At 44.3% G+C, this 19380-nt stretch overlaps 1 protein-coding gene across 1 annotated transcript in view; it reads right to left on the bottom strand.

Moving 5' to 3' along the window:
- ADAMTS12 (ADAM metallopeptidase with thrombospondin type 1 motif 12) overlaps window positions 1–19380 on the bottom strand; it is a 678211-nt gene that overhangs the window by 316793 nt on the left and 342038 nt on the right. Inside the window, exon 4 of the mRNA XM_077462890.1 lies at window positions 111–307. Coding sequence (XP_077319016.1) covers window positions 111–307 — 197 coding nt within the window. The remainder of the gene's footprint in view (window positions 1–110; window positions 308–19380) is intronic.

Genomic DNA, 19380 nt, shown 5'->3' with positions numbered 1-19380 from the left:
TGCCACACCTAAACTTCAGCTGTAATACACAATTGCCAGGCTTTTCAGAACATTCCAGCATATTCTTATAAAACGATGTTGGTAAATTGTATTTCATACTCTGAACTTACCATATTCATCACAGTGAAGATATATGACTCCACATTCTCACTGCCATGATATTCAATCATTTTGGTGTCAGCAACAACCAAAGTTTCAACCCATCTCTCTTTGCTGATTGACCGTGGGGAAATCCTCCGACCCTTCATGTACTTCCTCTCCCACCGCTCTCGCTGAGCCTCTTGCTGCAGAGCATACTTGTAGCTATCTGAAATAAAGTAGGATTCAGATTTTTAACTTCCATTACCACCACTGAACACCAATAATATGGAGATCTTTTATAACTTTCATTAACACCAATGCTGTGGGGGGGGGGGGTCTTTTATTACTCCCACTGACATCAATGCTGGGGTCTTTGATTACTTTCACTGATTCCAGTGCTAGGAGTCTTTTATTACTTTCTTTTCATTTATTTTATTTTATCATAGAGAGAGATACAAATACAATATAAAAATAGATGCCCAAAAGCTGAGCAACCAGCATGTCAACAAAATAGCAATCATATCAACAGTAATACAAACAACAAGGCATTACAAACAGCAAGGTATTATTATTAACATTTGGTCAATAGAGCGAAACAATGAGAGAAGTGGTGGACATAGGGCCGATACAGCAGGTTTCCTTTAGTGTCTAGTGGCATCAATCCGTTGTTGAAGAATTTGCTTTCAGGAAGAAGAGAGATAATAGGAAGAGAAAGATGGGAAGAAGGAAACAAGAAAAGAAAGAAAGAAAGAAAGAAAGAAAGAAAGAAAGAAAGAAAGAAAGAGGGAAGGGGGGGTGGAAGTTAGTTAAGGCGGAGGGGAAAAGGGACCTAGGTGTGGGGGGTCTTTTTCTACTTTCAATGACACCAATGCTGGTTGTCTAGTGGCATCAATCCATTGTTAAAGAATTGGCTTTCAGGCTTTCAGAAGAGAGATAATAGGAAGAGAAAGATGTGAAGAAGGAAACAAGAAAGAAAGAAAGAAAGAGAAAAAATAAATAAAGAAAAAGAAAGAAAGAAAGAAAGAAAGAAAGAAAGAAAAGGAAGGGGTGTGGGAGGGAGTTAAAGCGGAAGGGGGAAAGGGACCTAGGTGTGAGGGGGTCTTTTTCTACTATCAATGACACCAATGCTGGTTGGGCTTTTAATACTTCCATTGACACCATTACTGGGGCACCATTCTTCCCACTGACTATTGGTGCAGGACTACTTATTACTCATACGCATAACTGATACTGAGCCTATTTTACTCTCACGTTGTGTTGCTATGGATATTTTTGATTTTATAGCATAATGAGATTTTTAAAGGGGAAGTATGAGTTTGCATATTTTTTTTTCTCAAACTATAATTTTTTACTGAGTATAGAAAGAAATTGTCCATAACAAAACAGGTACACAAGATCTGTAAATTTCAGCATATATAAATTCAGTACATTATACAAAACATTCTGCAGAATGACACCCCACCTGCCCATGCATTCAAATAACACCTTATCCATCAACATAAAATACAGCTGTACAATCAATCATCCAGGTCTTCAGAGAGGCAGGGTAAAAGTATTTACAAGTGCTCGAGAAGTCTGTCATACACCAGATCTACTGGGGCTAGGCCTAGGACATCCAAACATGGGGCCCATAACTTATCAAATTTGTTCCTTTTTCCCCTGTGTTGATAAATGAGCTTCTCCAATCGAATAGTGTCACCCATTTGTTCCTGCAACGTGGGGGGCTCCATGGATTTCCAGTGTCTCAAAATAATTTTCCTGGCCTGGAAGAGAACTCTTGCTACAGCATGTCTAGGGATATCTTCAATTGGAAAGTATGTCTAGAAAACCCAGCAGGCAGTGCTTGGGGTCAGTTGGGATCATAATCTGGAAGACCCTATTAAGTGTGTCTAAGGCCTGTTTCCAATGTAAATGGAGCTTTGGGCATCTCCATAGTAGGTGTATCAATCCCCAATCTGGCCGGTGTGTAGTGGACCCTCAGGAGGATATATAGTTGCGACAGATGCTGAGCCACGTTCAGAGAGCACTGGGGAACAGCCGGTAGGGCTTCCTCTCCCTGCTCTTCTTCAAAGACCCCAATATCCCGTTACCACTGCAACACTTATGAGGCAAGTCCCCATGGAAAAGGTTGAGGACCATGGCATAGCTGCAGGAGATAAATCCTTCATAGGTGGTGACTAGGGATGAGCCAAACACCCCCCGGTTTGGTTCACATCAGAACTTTCGAACGGACCGCAAATTCGTACGAACGTTAGAACCCCATTGAAGTCTATGGGACTCGAACGTTCGAAATAAAAAGTGCTAATTTTAATAGCTAATATGCAAGATACTGTCCTAAAAAGGGTTTGGGGACCTGGCTCCTGCCCCAGGGGACATGGCTCAATGCCTAAAATGTTTTTAAAAATGGCCGTTTTGGCGGGAGCACTGATTTTAATGACGATTAAAGTGAAAAAAAAAGTGAAATATTCCTTTAAATATTGTGCCTTGGGGGTGTCTATAGTATGCCTGTGAAGTGCCATGTGTTTCCCCATGTTTAGAACAGTCCCTGCACAAAATGACATTTAACGGAAAAAAAAAGTCATTTAAAACTGCTTGCGTTTTTAATGTAATATCTGGTCTCCGCAATATGGATGAAAATCATTGAGAAAAATGGCATGGGTAGCCCCCCCCTGCCCATTACCAGCCCCTTTGGGTCTTGTACGGATATTAAGGGGAACCCCGTACCCATATTAAAAAAAGGAAAGACGTGGGGCCCCCAGGCCCTATATACTCAGAACAGCAGTATACAGGCGGTGCAAACAAGACAGGGACTGTGTAGATTTGTTGTGTTAAGTTGAATCTGTTTGTAATTTTGAACTGGTACATTTTTAAAGTGTACCTCCAGTCAAAAAATCTATTTTTAAGCTTTTTGGAAAACATAGGGAAGGGTTATCACCCCTGTATAATTTGTTTTGCCGTCCGTCTTTTTTCATCTCACTTCCTGTTGTCTCCTTCCGTTTGCAAGTAGGAGACGTTTGTAAGTTGGATGTTTGAAAGTAGGGGCCTGCCCTATATGCTCTGCAGAAATGGCGGAACAAGGTGTTGGTGTTGCCACAACATTGTAAGCCCTCAAAGTGACTCTTGGTGGGCGCTGGAGCGCCCTTCTGTGAACGATTATATCAAGAATTGTAATTACATGCCATTGTTGAACAGTGGTAGAAAAATTGGGCTTTTGGTGGTTGTGGTGCTGGTGCTGGTGCCACAACACTATAAGTCCTCACAGTTACTCTCGGTGGGCACAGGAACGGGCCCTGCTGTGAAATATTATATCAAAAATTGTAATTACATGCCCCTGTTAAATGACGATGCACCGCGTCCATGACCAGCACTGTTGTCTCTAGACACAGAGCCTGCTTGCCCTCTTTTATCGGCTCGTGCCTGTCTGCCTCTCCTTGTTGGCCTTCCAGACATGGTAATGGCATTAAGGGAGATGGGAAAACCAGCAATTGGGTAGTGTATATTGTGCTGGAGGCACACAACACCCACTAACTCCTGCAGATGCCTTTATTATAGAACAAGAATTAAAAGGTAGATACTGGTGTATACTGTGCTGTGCTGGAGGCACACAACACCAACTAACTCCTGCAGATGGCAGATGGCTCAATTAGAGAAGAGCTATATAGGTGGATAATGGTGTATACTGCGGTCAGGGCACACAGACAACACCCACAATCTCCTACAGCTGACTGCAAGCTCTATTACAGAAGAGCAATATAGCTAGCTATATAGGTGGATATAATGCTGTATAGTGCTGTCAGGGCACGCAGACAACACGCACAATCTCCTACAACTGACTGCAAGCTCTATTACAGAAGAGCAATATAGCTAGCTATATAGGTGGATATAATGGTGTATACTGCGGTCAGGGCTCAATTAGAGAAGAGCTATATAGGTGGATAATGGTGTATACTGCGGTCAGGGCACACAGACAACACCCACAATCTCCTACAGCTGACTGCAAGCTCTATTACAGAAGAGCAATATAGCTAGCTATATAGGTGGATATAATGGTGTATTGTGCGGTCAGGGCACGCAGACAACACGCAGAATCTCCTACAACTGACTGCAAGCTCTATTACAGAAGAGCAATATAGCTAGCTATATAGGTGGATATAATGGTGTATACTGCGGTCAGGGTACGCAGACAACACCCACAAACTCCTGCAAATTGCTAAAAGCTCAATTACAGAAGAGCAAGAACGCTAAATTGGTTGATAACGAACGGTGTATACTGTGTTGAAGGTACACAGAGAACACCCACTAACTCCTACAGACGCCAACACACTACACAAGGCCGCCACACTGGTGGCCTTATATAGTGTGGGGCGTGTACTACACAGCCTGAGCTATGATTGGCCACAGGCACAATCATGGCTCTCCTCGCTGCCGGCGCTGTGATTGGCCAAGCATTCGGGGTCACAGTGCATGCTTGGCCAATCATGAGCGAGCAATGCACTGCGATGGTTCAGTGCATTGTGGACCAAGAGCGCCACACGAATTTGGCGCGAACGGCCCATAACGTTTGGTATTCGCCGAACGTGCGAACAGCCGATGTTCGAGTGGAACGTATGTTCGATTCGAACATCAAGCTCATCCCTAGTGGTGACCTCAAACAAGTAATTGAAGAAGGAGGTAGAATCCAAGACGCTGTAGCTGCTCTAATTTTATTCTAGCTGGTTTAGATTGTCAGATTAGGGATCTAAAGGTTGATTGAGTAAAGGGGTCAGATTAAGTCTGACATAGTCTAGCGGGTAGGGGGTAACCTGTATGCTTATGTATGTCCAAGACTTGGAAAGCGGAATCTCCTGTATGGTCAGTAAAGAGGGGTCAGGTGTCACATCCAGCAACATAATGGAAGACTTAGTCCAATTTATGACCAAACTGGAGAACTCCCTAAACTCCCTTATCACCATCATAGCCTCTCGCAGAGAAGTAGATGTATCACTGAGGAACAGCATAGTATCATCGTCATACATCATTATTTTTTTACATTCTTCTAAATCCCTGTATAATATTACTAGACGGATAAGGGTAGCCAGAGGCTCTATGGCCAGGGAAAACAAAAGAGGGGACAATGGCAGCCCTGCCTTGTACCTCTGTGTAGATTAAAGCTCGAGGATATCCTGCCACTCTCCCGGATGGTCACAACTGGGGCGCTATATAGTATCTGTACCCAGGAAATGAAACCTCCAAACCCAAATTTGCGCATGACTGCCAGAGATATTCCCATTCAATACTATCGAAAGGCTTGTGGGCATCAAGGGACAGTAATGTTCGGTCTCCACCATTATCTGCTAGGGACTGGATATTGAGGAAAAGTCATCACAAAATGATGGGCGTCAATTTTTGGGGCATAAATCTGGACTGATCAGCGTGGACAATTGAGGAGATTACTTTGTTTAAGTGCAGAGCCAGGACTTTTGCCAAAATCTTGACATCATTTTGCAAAAGGGAAATAGGCCTATAAGATCCTGGATCAAGGGGATCCTTATTTGGCTTCAATATTAATACAATATTGGCTGTGGTCATAGATGGGGAAGAACACCCCTCTCCCTAGCATCATTAAGTACCTTCAGCAGTCTAGGAAGTATGCACTCTGCATATTATTTATAAACCTCTATGGGCAAGCCATCATCTCCTGGAGCTTTGGAGTTGGGAAACTCACTGGTCGCCATTTCCAATTCCTTCAAGGTCAAGGGGGCATCTAATTACAGCCTGGAGGAGGCATGGAATCTATTGTATAGCTTGTTTGGATTCATACAGGGAAGAATAGTAATCCACTAAAGTGAACATAATCTGGGATGGATGAATTATTCACTCGCCGGGTATGTGAGAAGGTGTCGTTTGTAGGGCATGGGCAATTTTTGCTAATAGGCGACCAGTGTGCTCACCTTTCTCATAGAAAACCTATCAAAAAATCTATTTTTCTCCGCTGCCGAAGCAGTGATGCGGCTAAGGGCCTCCTGGTCTAACAACCATGCCTCTCTAGTACTATCTGTTGGGTCAGCATAGAAATCTTTCTCCAAGTCACCTGCCATCCATTCCATGTCCTCCCTCTGAGCATTTGTGTTACACTTGATATCTTGAATCTCCCTAATAAAGATTTCTCTAAGTGTAGGATTAAAAAAAAAAACAAGGCGGCATTGGTATTCACCTCATCTGTATGTATACGCCAGAATTCTAGAATTTGTGATACAATGTGCTCATGGGATGGGGAGAGATGAAGCCAGAAGGCATTTAACTTCCACGGGGGCCCTAGCCAGATCTGAGGGTAGGCGTACCTCCAACTGCACCACGAGAGGGGACTCAAGATTCGACACACTTCTGAGGGCATATGTAACCTTTGAAATATATCTTTCCACAGCATATGAACATAAACACAGGTCTATATGGGACAACGAGGAGAAGCTCTTAGAAAAACAGGAGAACTGCTTCAGCCCCGGGATTTTAGCCTGCCACGGCACCTCCTCTATACATTTTTTCAGAGCAGTACATTTAGTTCCCTATCCAGCCGTGACTGGGGGATTTTTATCTAAAGCAGGGTCTGTATAGCAAATGAAATCACCCAGAACATAAAGTGGTACCTCAGGGTATTTGATTTGAAGAGTCATTATATGGAGGTGGTATGTAAACAAAAGCAAGAATACATTTAAGGGAGTATAAACGACATAATAAGAAGATGTACTTCCCCTCAGCGTCTATAACTGAATCAATCTCCTCATAATCTAGAGAGCTATACACCAGTACACTCACACCCCTAGAATACGAAGTGTGAGTGGAGTGGTATGCAGGGGCGGACTGACCATTCAGCAACTCGGGCACTGCCCGAGGGCCCGGGGCCACTAGGGGGCCCCATCAGGGTTGCCAGCCTCAGTAAAACCAGGGACAGTATGTAAAAATCTGTGTTTTTTTTTTAAATCTGCCATCTGAAATGTTCCTTACCGACATCCTTTTGGTCTAAAAATCCAGAGATTATAGCTGCCCCACCTCTCCAGTACCTTCTCAGCCAATAGAAACATATCTGTGTATACTGTGTGTACATGTATGTGTAGCCTGTGTGATTTATGTATACTGTGTGGCCCCATAATCTCTGATTTCCTGGGGGCCCCATAATCTCCTATTTCCCGTGGGCCCAATGAGTTGTCAGTCCGCCCCTGGTGGTATGCCCTCCCAAACAGGTAACAGTCAGCGGTGAGATGTGTCTCTTGTAGGGCACAAATTGCAGGTAAGTATTTACGCAGCAAAGAAGACACCAAGGTGCGTTTTAGAGGGTCATTTATCCCCCCTAATACTCCAGGAGAGTACTGATACTGTTGTTATCTTAAAGGAGCTTGTGGGTGTATTGAAGGATAATGGGGAAAGTATTGTTCCCCTGGAACCATGGGCAGCAGGGTTAGCAGTACCACAGATATGTGCCAGCAGTCCAGAGATAACCAGGACCACATACCATTCATAATGGTTAACTCTTTGGTGTAATAGCAAGACCATTTTAATGCTCTTGAAAAATAAATCCATGAAAACCAGCTCAACGAGCACAATGGTGCTCCAAACTGCTGCAGTGCGGCATAACAGGGAAGTTGAATAGCCTGTGAAGGCAAAGCAGTGTAAGGATCCTGAGTAATCAGTATGTCCAGGCACTGGGTTGGCAAAACGAACTTTTGATAAGTGAGGGACAACAGGTCCCAGTCACTGTCCGCCAACTAAGGTGTTAAGAACTTGAGTGAGGAACAATAGAAGTAATTCCATGAACAGACACATTTCTAAACTCACTTTTTAAAAAGTAAATCATTATACGTTTCCAGTAGTACCCTTAGCCAAGGGCAGTAAAGGGGCAAACCTTTTTTGTATACTTTAGATTTTGGCGGCAGGGCATTCAATCTTCTTAAAGTGAAAATAAAAAGTTGCTTAAAATTCTTTAAAAAAAAAAATGTCAAAAAAATTTTTTTTACTCACCTCTAAATACCTGTTGCTAGGGGGTCCCCTGTAGTCTGCCTTCTTCCTTGCCCGGGCTGGTGACATCACTTCCTCTCGCGCCGCACATTCACCTGGGACCTGTCACGTGTCCCAGGTGACTGTACGGCGTATCTCGGCGGCCTGCGCTGCTCGCGCATGCGAAGTGGGTGCACGGCTGTGAAGCCACAGCCGAGTGCCAACAGTACGCATGACGGCACCGCGAGCGGAGCGGGGAACGAGGGGGGGGGGCTTTGTTCCCCCGCACCGCTGGACCCTGGGACAGGTAAGTGTCCGATTATTAAAAGTCAGCAGCTGAATTATTTGTATCTGCTGATTTAAAAATTTTTTTTTAGGGGGTACCCCACTTTAAGCCACCGGTCTCTGAGCTTGTCTGAGAGAGTTCTCATTGGCATCCAGCCACGCTGATGCTTTGGCAGCTTTCTCAAAGCAGTGAACTTGCCCCCTGGAGGTGATTTAGAGCTTTGCAGGATACAGCATTGCATATGAGGCCTGCAGTTTCTGCAAGCATTTTTTAACATCAGAAAAATGTGACCTGCTCCTCTGTATCTCGGCCGAAAAATCAGGGTAGAAGGAAACTCTTGTTCCATTAAACTGTATGTTTCTTCGATCTCAGGCTAGCCTTAGGATAATTTCACTGTCCCTGTAATTCAGCAATCTCGCTAAAAGCGGTCTCAGGGGATGTCCTGTGGCAATGGCCTAGTAGGAACTCTGTGAGCCCTTTCCACTGTGTATAGATGTGTAAAGGCCTCCTTGCCAAAGATATCTGTGAGCCACTGCTCCACGAATACAGTGATCAGTACTAAAAATATGAACTGTCACTGTACTAATGACACTGACTGGAAAGGGGTTAAAGTGATTGTAAAGTCTTGTTTTTTCTTCTATAAAAATAACAAACATGTTATATTTACTTCCTCTGTTGCAGTGGATTTGTACAGAGCAGCCTGGATCCTCCTCTTCTTGGGTCCCTCTTCAGCGCTCCTGGCTCTCCCCCCTGTTGTGTGCTTCCACAGCAAGCAGCTTGCTATGGGGGCTTCCAAGCCAAGTAACAGCTCCCTGTGTCCATTCAGACATGGAGCCCTGGCCAGGCCCCACCCCCTCTAACTCCTGATTAGTGGACTGATATTGATTGGCAGCAGTGGGAGCCAATGGAGGTGCTGCTGTGTCCCAACCAATCAGGAGGGACGGCCAAGACATTTGCTGAACAAAGATGGGTCTTACGTAAGTATTAGGCCGCGTACACACGGGCGGACTGTTCGCTCAACTTTGTCCGCTGAACAGTGTTTCAGCGGACAGTCCGCTCGTGTGTGGGGCTTCAGCGGACAGTTTCAGCGGACAGTTTGACGAACAAAGTTTTTCGGAAATTCCGAAAAACTGTCCGCTGAAACTTGGTTTGAGCGGACAGTCCGCCCGTGTGTAGGCCACTTTCGAAATGAGCAAACTGTTCCCGCTCGGAGGAAAGTCTGCTGATTTCGAGCGCGTCTCCAGGTAGGCGGGGCCCGCGAAGGAGACGTCGCGGGCCCCGCCGCCTGGTATGGACTTAAAGGGGAACCCCAACCCATGTGACATATACCATGTGACACCGCCCCATTGTCACTATATAAGTGGCCGCGCAGCGCGGCTCTGGCATTCCGGCCGGAGAGAGCGACGTGTCAACATCTCCTGGAGAAGAAGAAGAACAAGAAGAAGAACGGAAGGCGACCGGAAGGCGACAACGGCGACAGAAGACCGGGCCACCGCCTCTAAAAGAGCTATAAGAAGGCGCGGTGGCCCGGCAGAAGAACCGAAGAGGGGGACAAGACCCCCGAAGTCGGGAGAAGAGGCCGGCGGCGGGGAGGAAGAAAGCCGGACTCCTCCGCTAGCAAAAGAGCTACAAGAAGATAGCGGAGGAGTCCGGCGAGAAGACCCCCGAAGACGGAAGACCCCCGGAGCTGTGCAATAAAATATTTTATCTCGTGTGTTGTGTTTTTTTTTTGGGTACTTTTATTTTACAGGTGAATGGGTAGGGGTACATTATACCCCATACTCATTCACATAGGGTGGGGGGCCGGTATCCGGGGGCCCCTTATTAAAGGGGGCTCCCGGATTCCGATAAGCCCCCCGCCCGCAGACCCCGACAACCAACGGCCAGGGTTGTCGGGAAGAGGCCCTTGTCCTCATCAACATGGGGACAAGGTGCTTTGGGGTGGGGGGGCCGCGCGGCCCCCCCTTCCCCAAGGCACCCCTCATGTTGAGGGCACGCGACCTGGTACGGCTCGGGAGGGGGGGCGCGCTCGCTCGCCCCCCTTTCCTGGCCGGCCGGGTAGCGTGCTCGGACAAGGGTCTGTTGTGGACTTTGGGGGGACCCCCACGCCGATTTTTGTCGGCGTTGGGGTTCCCCTTTAAGTACATTCCAGGCGGCGGAGCCCGCGACGTCTCCGTCGCGGGCCCCGCCTACCTGCACACGCGCTCGAAATGAGCGGACTGTTGCCTCGTGTGTGGGCGAGTCCGTTCATTTCAAAAGTTGCGCGGACTTAGTACGACGAACAAAGTTTGCCGTATTTGTCCGCTCAAAAAGTGCCGTGTGTGGGCGTGTTCGTTCATTCAAAAGTTTGAGCGGACTGTTTGACGAACTTAGTTTCAGCAGACAGTCCCCGCGTGTGTACGCGGCCTTAGGGGGTTCTGAGGGAGGATGCTACACACAGAAGGCTTTTTATCTTAATGCACAGAATGCATTAAGATAAAAAAAAAAAATTCTGGATTTACAACCTCTATAACATCAGGGGTGATCAAAGGGTTAATTGTGTGCCTAGCTGGTGTTCTACAGTAGTGTGGGAGGTGTTTTTACTAGTGGAAGGCATAGATCTGTGTCCCTGTTTTGCAGTAACACAGGATCCATGCCTTCCTTCCTGACAGAACGGCGATCTGCCTTGTTTACATAGGGAGATCACTATTCTGCCTGCATTCTGAACGATCAGCTTGTCCTGATGGACACTGGGTCCACGGGACCCACTGATCAGCTCCCATTGTGTAGAATCACAGCAGTAGCGAGCCTCCTTCTGCGCACAATCGCGTCTGATACACGGAAATGCAGGATCACGTATATATACGTGATCCTGCGCAGCCGCCCTGTAGCAGTAAATGTGCTAAAGGGCGGTTGGCAAGTAGGCTGCCTTTATTTAATGCACAGTACCTTGCACAAATTTTGTTTTAACACATTGGCCTTTATCCAATGCAGCAAATTGCTGAGGTCCGAATGGACTGTGAATGTAGTCCTCCTCTGGTGCGCAAAGTGCAAAGACTTTGTGCAAAGTTAAGCAACCCATATCAACCAAACTGAAATCATTATCATTATTTTTATGGTTTACTTGTACATTGCACATTGTAATTACACCCGTCAAATCATTACACTTGTACATAATAAATACACCTGTTTCATTATCTTAACTAAAATTTTATTTATATTCATTAAAAATGATACACATAATTTACCTGATCCCACAGAAAGCTGCTAATTGACTTTCCTGCCAAGCTTCTGACGTGTGTCACCGTTATGGCTTTATTATTATTCACATTGATCAAGGAGAAGTGAAAATTTTCATCAGCAGGTAAACACTCTACTTATATTCCCTGGTGACATCAAATGGACATTTTACAATGACAAATAGCTGATGAGCGATTTACTCGATGGGATAAACAGGATGATATTCTGAATATAAATTTTCTATGGTTCATGACCTCAACATGGTACAAAAAAAATTAAAAATCCACAGCAGCTAAATATATATTTCCTGTGAATCTACTATAATGCACCGGTTTTTCTTTTCTAAACAATATTGTGAAGGGCAGTTTTTCATGGACCACCAATGTAAGGGTATGTATGACAATACAACTTTCACAGTTTGTGCTTCTTTTCTGGCCATTTTTACTTGTTTAACCGCTTCATGCGTGCATACATGTTCAAATCTACATTTTTATTTTGCTACAAAATTACTTAGAACCCCCAAACATTAAAAAAATGTTTAAAGCAAAGACCCTGGAGAATAAAATGGTAATTTATGCATTTTTTATGTTGCACAATATTTGTGAAATCATTTTAAAATGCAAATTTTCAGGAAAGAATACACAATATAACACCTGATTTGTTGGTAAAATACAAAAGATGATATGATATGACATATCAGCAATGAGCGAATAGCTATCTCTGGAATGCTGTGGTGACCTCTCGCTGTAGAAAAGGGAGGGGCCCCCTCAGTCTCTCTACAGAATGCCTCCAGAGATTTCGCTGTGGGAAGCAGTGGGTGAGAAGATGCTCTGGTCTCCCTGAGGCAATGGTGTAGATCAGGGGTCTCAAACCGGTGGCCCTCCAGCTGTTACGGAACTATAAGTCCCATCGTGCATCTACTTGAGAGAGCCATGCTTGTAACTGTCAGCCTTGTACTGCCTTATGGGACTTGTAGTTTTGCGACAGCTGGAGGGCCGCCAATTTGAGACCCCTGGTGTAGATGGAGTCAATGTGGTCTGTCCTGCACTGCCCCGGGATTATCCGTGTGTACCCACGCTGTAGAAAGGAAGAGGTTATAAAAGCTGTTCCACCAATTCCATTCCTCAATGTCCTGCATTGTAAAGGTCCATAAATCCCATTCTGGGATTTATGTTTCAGACTACAACGTCCATGATCTTCAGCATTCTGCATAGAAGTCCATAGGCTTTACTGGATACAGTTCTCCCTCTGCTGACTAGAGGGGATGGTGTAACACAACATTCAGCATAACAATAAAGAGTGAAATTGAAATGATTATAAAAGAGTCTCATTCTCCATGTTTCTGTAGTTCATTGTCCGGTGGGGGGGGCACGTGAGAGATGGGCTGAAAATATTCTTTAATTATCCACAGCTAATACGTGGGAAGAGAAGAAAGCAGCCAGTTCTGGGTCAGGAGTAGTAGTGGTGTAAAAGCAGAGCGATTGGTCTGGGGTTTTGTGAACAGCAGTCTTCCCTTGTCTGTCTCACCTCCCTTGTCACTGAACTCCAGAGGTGGAACTACTATCAGGGTCACAAAGGTCCAGGGGCGGACTGACAACTCATGGGGCCCCCGGGCAATAGGAGAAGATTATGGGGCCCCCGGGCAATAGGAGAAGATTATTGGGCCCCCGGGCAATAAGAGATTATGGGGCCCCCAGGTAATAGTAGATTATGGGGCCACACAGTACACACACACACACACATACAGTATACACACAAAGACTCACAATTTACACATACAGAATACACATACACACACTGAAAAGGTACTGGAGAGGTGGGGCAGCTATAATCTTGGGATTTAAAAAAAAACACAGATTTGTACATACTGTCCCTGGTTTTATTGAGGCAACCCTGATGGGGCCCCTTAGTGGCATGGGGCCCTCAGGCAGTGCTTGAATGGTCAGTCTGCCCCTGCAAAGGTCGCACCTGTGACTGGGCCCTGGCCTTCCATCACCATGGAGATCCCAGGAAGGGGGCCTCTGCAGAACATGGGGGACAGCAAGGCTCAGTTCACACTGCTGCAACCCCAAGGCCATGTGACTTGCTGGCAATTTCTTTGTAACTTATTTATCATTGTCTTGCAACTTGCTTGCGACTTTTGTAATTTAACATTGCAGTCTGTGGCACTCGAATGACACAGAAAAGCAGTGGAGGTACCTCCTTTTTTGTCACAGCCACTTGGGTCACAATAATTAAGATGGCTGAAATGAATGTGCTTAGCAGCAGTGTAAACCAGGGCTTATAAAGGGCCATTAATGGGATTAATGGGCCACAGGATAAGTGGGAAGGGCCCCAGGACCAGGGGAATGGGCAGAGATGGTCAGGGGAGCCATTCATGGTTTCTTGCACTGAAGCCCTGAAGCTTCTAGTTATGCTTTTGATGAGCTCCTATGTATTATGGGCCACTGTAGGGATGCAATTCACTACAGCATTGACCTGGAACACATCTGGATCTCAACCCAAAGCTATAGGCCTCTGGGACTGGAGAACTAGCTTAACAACTCCAGTCACTGGAACGCATAACAATTCTTACAATCTTGCCCACTTAATCAACAACTCCAGTACTGTCTGCAAAACTGGTACTCGTGCCACTCCATGTTGGACAGCAGGTGCAAGAGACATCCTTTCATCATCTTGGTCTCCACTAGGTACATGACATACAGTGAGAAAGTTCACTGAATTCATTTTAACAGAAGCTCCTTTCAACTATGTTAGACACAAAGTTCACCTAAGCCTGTCCACAGCTATCACATAGAGGACTTGTTGGTCCTCTTGTTATAGCAATAAGGTTAAATAAAAATAAAAATTGTAAAGAAAAAAGTATAATACCATTAATAAAACATTTTTTAATTTTTTTTTTTTTAAAAGCACCCCCTGCCCTCCTGCACATGCATACATGTTCATACACACATATGTAAACAGCAATTGCATCACACACAAGATATAGTCGTAAAAATCAGAGTGAGAGCAATGATACTAGGGCCATCCTTTGTGATAGTTTGTTCCAATTTCCTGTGTGCATGCAATTTTGACATGTTTGCTATTTACTCAATGCAACACCATCTTTTATATTTTACAAAATATGGGTATTATATTGTGTATGCATGCACTAAAATTTATTTTAGTGTATTTTTTCCTGAATTTGTGTTTTATTAACAGCTGCACATATACCATGTGAAATAAAAAAAATTGCAACAGCCATCATTTTATTCTTCAGGGCCTCTTTTTCAGAAAAGATATCACATTTGTCATTTCAAGCTATTTCCTAGCAAAAAATGCTGACATGTGCTTGAAAAATTATCCTGGCAGCCAGTGGTTAAAAGGTAAAACTGAGATATAAGTTCAGTCAGCTTTATAACACTAAGATCTTCACATTTAACAGTTTTATATTGAGTTGTTCACACATCAGGCACTCTGATCATCTAAAACTTGTGTGTTTTGTAGCATTATATAACATAAAACTCATTTTCAGATATGTTCAGTATCCCAATCCCCATCAGCATATATTCTAAATAAAATGAATACAGCTTAACACCATGTCAACATGGACACACTTTATAAATACATTTATTTATCTGGAAATTATATCAAACAACAAATGTTAGTGGAAATCAGTAAAAGTAATTAAAATATATGGTGCAATTCGCAAAGGCCAACAACTCATTTTAAAGTGACACAATTATAATTAAATGTAGTTTGCTCAATGTCTTGTCTCGTTTCAGCTATGAAAACCGTTTTTTCACGGTTTAATTTAAATAAAACTTCAAAAGGAGAAAAAAAGCAATAATCGGATCATGTACATAAGGTTAGAGGAATATTGCGCTATGGGCAAGGCTTTTTTTATACTTGTAGGACTGCATACTTTGAGCAAAATAGTAATGATGCTGGAATCAAACCGCAGCAATCAAAAGGTAAATTAGGAAACTGTGGAACTAAATGGCTCGGAGTTTATGAAAACTTTAGGGAAATCATTTCTACAGCTGTACATGTGGAGTCCAGAATTGCTTGCTTGATTAAAGTCTTTGTACATGAGTACAGAGTGTTCAAAACGGTCCAAGTGTGGCTAAAACATTACAGTGCATGTGCTGTTTTCAAAGTAGAATCTGTCAGATATACATATTTCATTTTAATTAAAATTATGACTGTAGGACAGTGACACCAAACTAAAGTTTTGCTGTTATATATATATATATATATATATATATATATATATATATATATATATATATATATATATATCTTTTTTCCTTGGTCTCCAGCCCGTCATTTAGTGACAACCAGTGACATGTACACTCTATCACAAATGCTGCTTCCAGTGTCCGCTGACCCTCTTTGCCCAAAAACCTTGCACAAACTTTTGATTGCCTAACAAATAACTTTCAAACTATTATTAATACCGTCCTTTCCCAAAAGTAAGACATCCCCTGAAAATCTACTTCCAGTTTTGCCTCTCGCTGTAATATAAGGCATCCCTCCGATAATAAGACCTACCCAATAATAAGGCCACCTCGATAATAAGGCATACCGGATAATAAGGCCTCCCCGATAATAAGGCCACCCGATAATAAGGCCTCCCCGATAATAAGGCCTACCCAACAATAAGGCCACCCCGATAATAAGGCCTCCCTGATAATAAGGCCTACCCGATAATAAGGCCACCTCGATAATAAGGCCTCCCTAATAATAAGCCCTACACGATAATAAGGCCACCCCGATAATAAGGCCACCCCTGAATATAAGGCCCCTAAAGCTACCGTAAGGCGTCTGACTCCTCTGAACCACAGTGGTGGGCGCAGCCACACAGCTCACTGATTGGCCGCAGCTTAGCTGTAGCTGTTCAGGCAGGCAGGTGCGAGGTCTCTTTAAATCAGTGAGCTGCGGCCGGCTCTCTGGATGACGAGTGACATCACCCGTCATCAGAGAACCCGCCCTGCCGCCAGCACAAGCTGCCACCTTCTGCCGCCTGCTGCTCGCTCTGCCCTGAAAAAGACTGGCTGACTCACAATTAGACAGTGAGTCGTGCTGGGCAGGAGTTGGGCACATTGTGTGGAATCTGGCCTCCACAGACACACAGGGGTGACTGAGGTGGGGGGGATGTCTGGTAATGGGTGGGGGATGTCTGGTGAAGATTGGAGGGGGGGGGGACTAAATAATCCACTGGCATAGAGATGGGTGGAGGGGGACTCAGTTAAAATGACACAGGGTGGATTTGAGGGGGGGATCAAAATTGCACAGGAGGATCAGAAGGGGGCGGAATCAATAAATGTGTACCATATTCATCTTCATGGAAAAATAAGACATCCCCTGAAAATAAGACCTAGCACATCTTTGGGAGCAAAAATGAATATAAGACACTGTCTTATTTTCAGGGGAAACAGGGTAATACAAATTCATCCACAGTTCTTCCCCAAGCTACATCACTAATCTTATCACCTAACCATCCACTCTGCTCCTCCCAAGACCCCCTGCTCTCCAGCTTCCTCATCACCTTCTGCCATGCTTGCCTCCAAAACTTCCACGGAGCCTCTCCCTACCCCTGGAATTCCGTACCCCAATCTTTCTGGCTATCTCCTACTCTGTCCACATTTAGGCAATCTGATATATCTCATCTTTTCAGAGAAGCCTATACCATCTCTACCTAAAAACGTTTACTTTCTCCATGAACTCATCCTCTGCAGTTATTACCTTTTGTATGGCTGCTGTTATGCCCTATACACAGGGTCCCAACAGAAAATGTGCGATCACAGCTTGTTGTAGGAAATTCCGACCGTGTGTAGGCTCCATCGGACAGTTTCCATCGGAATTTCCGTCGCACAAAATTTGAGATCTTGTTCTCAAATTTTCAGACAACAAAATCCGTTTGCGCAAATTCCGATCGTGTGTACACAATTCCGACACACAAAGTGCCACGCATGCACGGAATCAAGCACGAGGCTATTGAACTTAATTTTTCTCGGCTCGGAATCTTTCCATACTGTCCTGCTTGAATTCTAAAACTGAGGTACCACTAGAACCTCAGCTGGCATGGAGCCACATTTGAAGTCCAGCCAGTATAGGTCTGTGAGAGAGAGACACAGAAGGTTGGAAAGACATGCAAATGGCCAAAGACAAATACATTTGCAGGTTTTCTGTTCTCTTTTCACCTCCTTTTAATGCTCCATGGACTACTATACAAAACTAAAAGTGAATGGTGTCCATTATTCTAAATATCCGAAGAAATATTCCATAAGAAGAGTGCACCTGGGACTTTATGTGCTGAAGGTCAGTTATGATAGATAGATAGATAGATAGATAGATAGATAGATAGATAGATAGATAGATCGATAGATAGATAGATAGATAGATAGATAGATAGATAGATAGATAGATACAGTGGTGTGAAAAAGTGTTTGCCCCCTTCCTCATTTCCTGTTCCTTTGCATGTTTGTCACACTTAAGTGTTTCGGAACATCAAACCAATTTAAACAATAGTCAAGGACAACACAAGTAAACACAAAATGCAATTTGTAAATGAAGGTGTTTATTATTAAAGGTGAAAAAAAATCCAAACCATCATGACCCTGTGTGAAAAAGTGATTGCCCCCTAAACCTAATAACTGGTTGGGCCACCCTTAGCAGCAACAACTGCAACCAAGCGTTTGCGATAACGTGCAATGAGGCTTTTATAGCGTCCTGGAGGAATTTTGGGTCACTCATCTTTGCATAATTGTCCTAATTCAGTTACATTAGAGGGTTTTCGAGCATGAACGGTCTTTTTAAGGTCATACCACAACATCTCAATAGGATTCAGGTCAGGACTTTGGCTAGGCCACTCCAAAGTCTTCATTTTGTTTTTCTTCAGCCATTCGGTGGTGGACTTGCTGGTGTGTTTAGGATCATTGTCCTGCTGCAGAACCCAAGTTCGTTTCAGCTTGAGTACACGAACAGATGGTCGGACATTCTCCTTCAGGATCTCTTGGTAGACAGCAGAATTCATAGTTCCCTTTATCACGGCAAGTCTTCCAGGTTCTGAAGCAGCAAAACAGCCCCAGACCATCACACTACCACCACCATATTTTACTGTTGGTATAATGTTCTTTTTATGAAATGCAGTGTTCCTTCTACGCCAGATATACTTGGACACACACCTTCCAAAGAGTTCCACTTTTGTCTCATCGGTCCACAGAATGTTGTCCCAAAAGTCTTGGGGATCATCAAGATGTGTTGTGGAGAAATTGAGACGAGCTTTGATGTTCTTTTTGCTCAGCAGTGGTTTTCTCCTTGGAACTCTGCCATGCAGGCCATTTTTGCCCAGTTTTTTCCTGATGGTGGAGGCATGAACGCTGACCTTAACTGAGGCAAGTGAGGCCTGCAGTTCCTTGGACGTTGTTGTGGGGTCTTTTGTGACCTCTTGGATGAGTCGTCGCTGCGTTCTTGGGGTAATTTTGGGCGGCCGGCCACTCCTGGGAAGGTTCACCACTGTTCCATGTCTTCGCCATTTGTGGATAATGGCTCTCACTGTGGTTCGCTGGATTCCCAAAGCTTTGGAAATGGCTTTATAACCCTTTCCAGACTGATAGATCTCAATTACTTTCTTTCTCAATTGTTCCTGAATTTCTTTGGGTCTCGGCATGATGTGTAGCTTTTAAGGATCTTCTGGTGGACCTTACTGTGTCAAGCAGCTCCTATTTAAGTGATGCCTTGATTGTGAACAGGTGTGGCAATAATCAGGCCTGGGTGTGGCTAGAGAAATTGAACTCAGGTGTGGACAACCACAGTTATAGTATGTTTTAACAAGGGGGGCA

The sequence above is a fragment of the Lithobates pipiens genome, unplaced genomic scaffold (assembly GCF_037356315.1).
Source record: "Lithobates pipiens isolate NorthernLeopardFrog02 unplaced genomic scaffold, aLitPip1_a1.2 Scaffold_3, whole genome shotgun sequence".
Classification (NCBI taxonomy): domain Eukaryota; kingdom Metazoa; phylum Chordata; class Amphibia; order Anura; family Ranidae; genus Lithobates; species Lithobates pipiens.
Note: the sequence above shows the minus strand (reverse complement) of the source record. Positions and strands in the feature narration are given on the sequence as shown.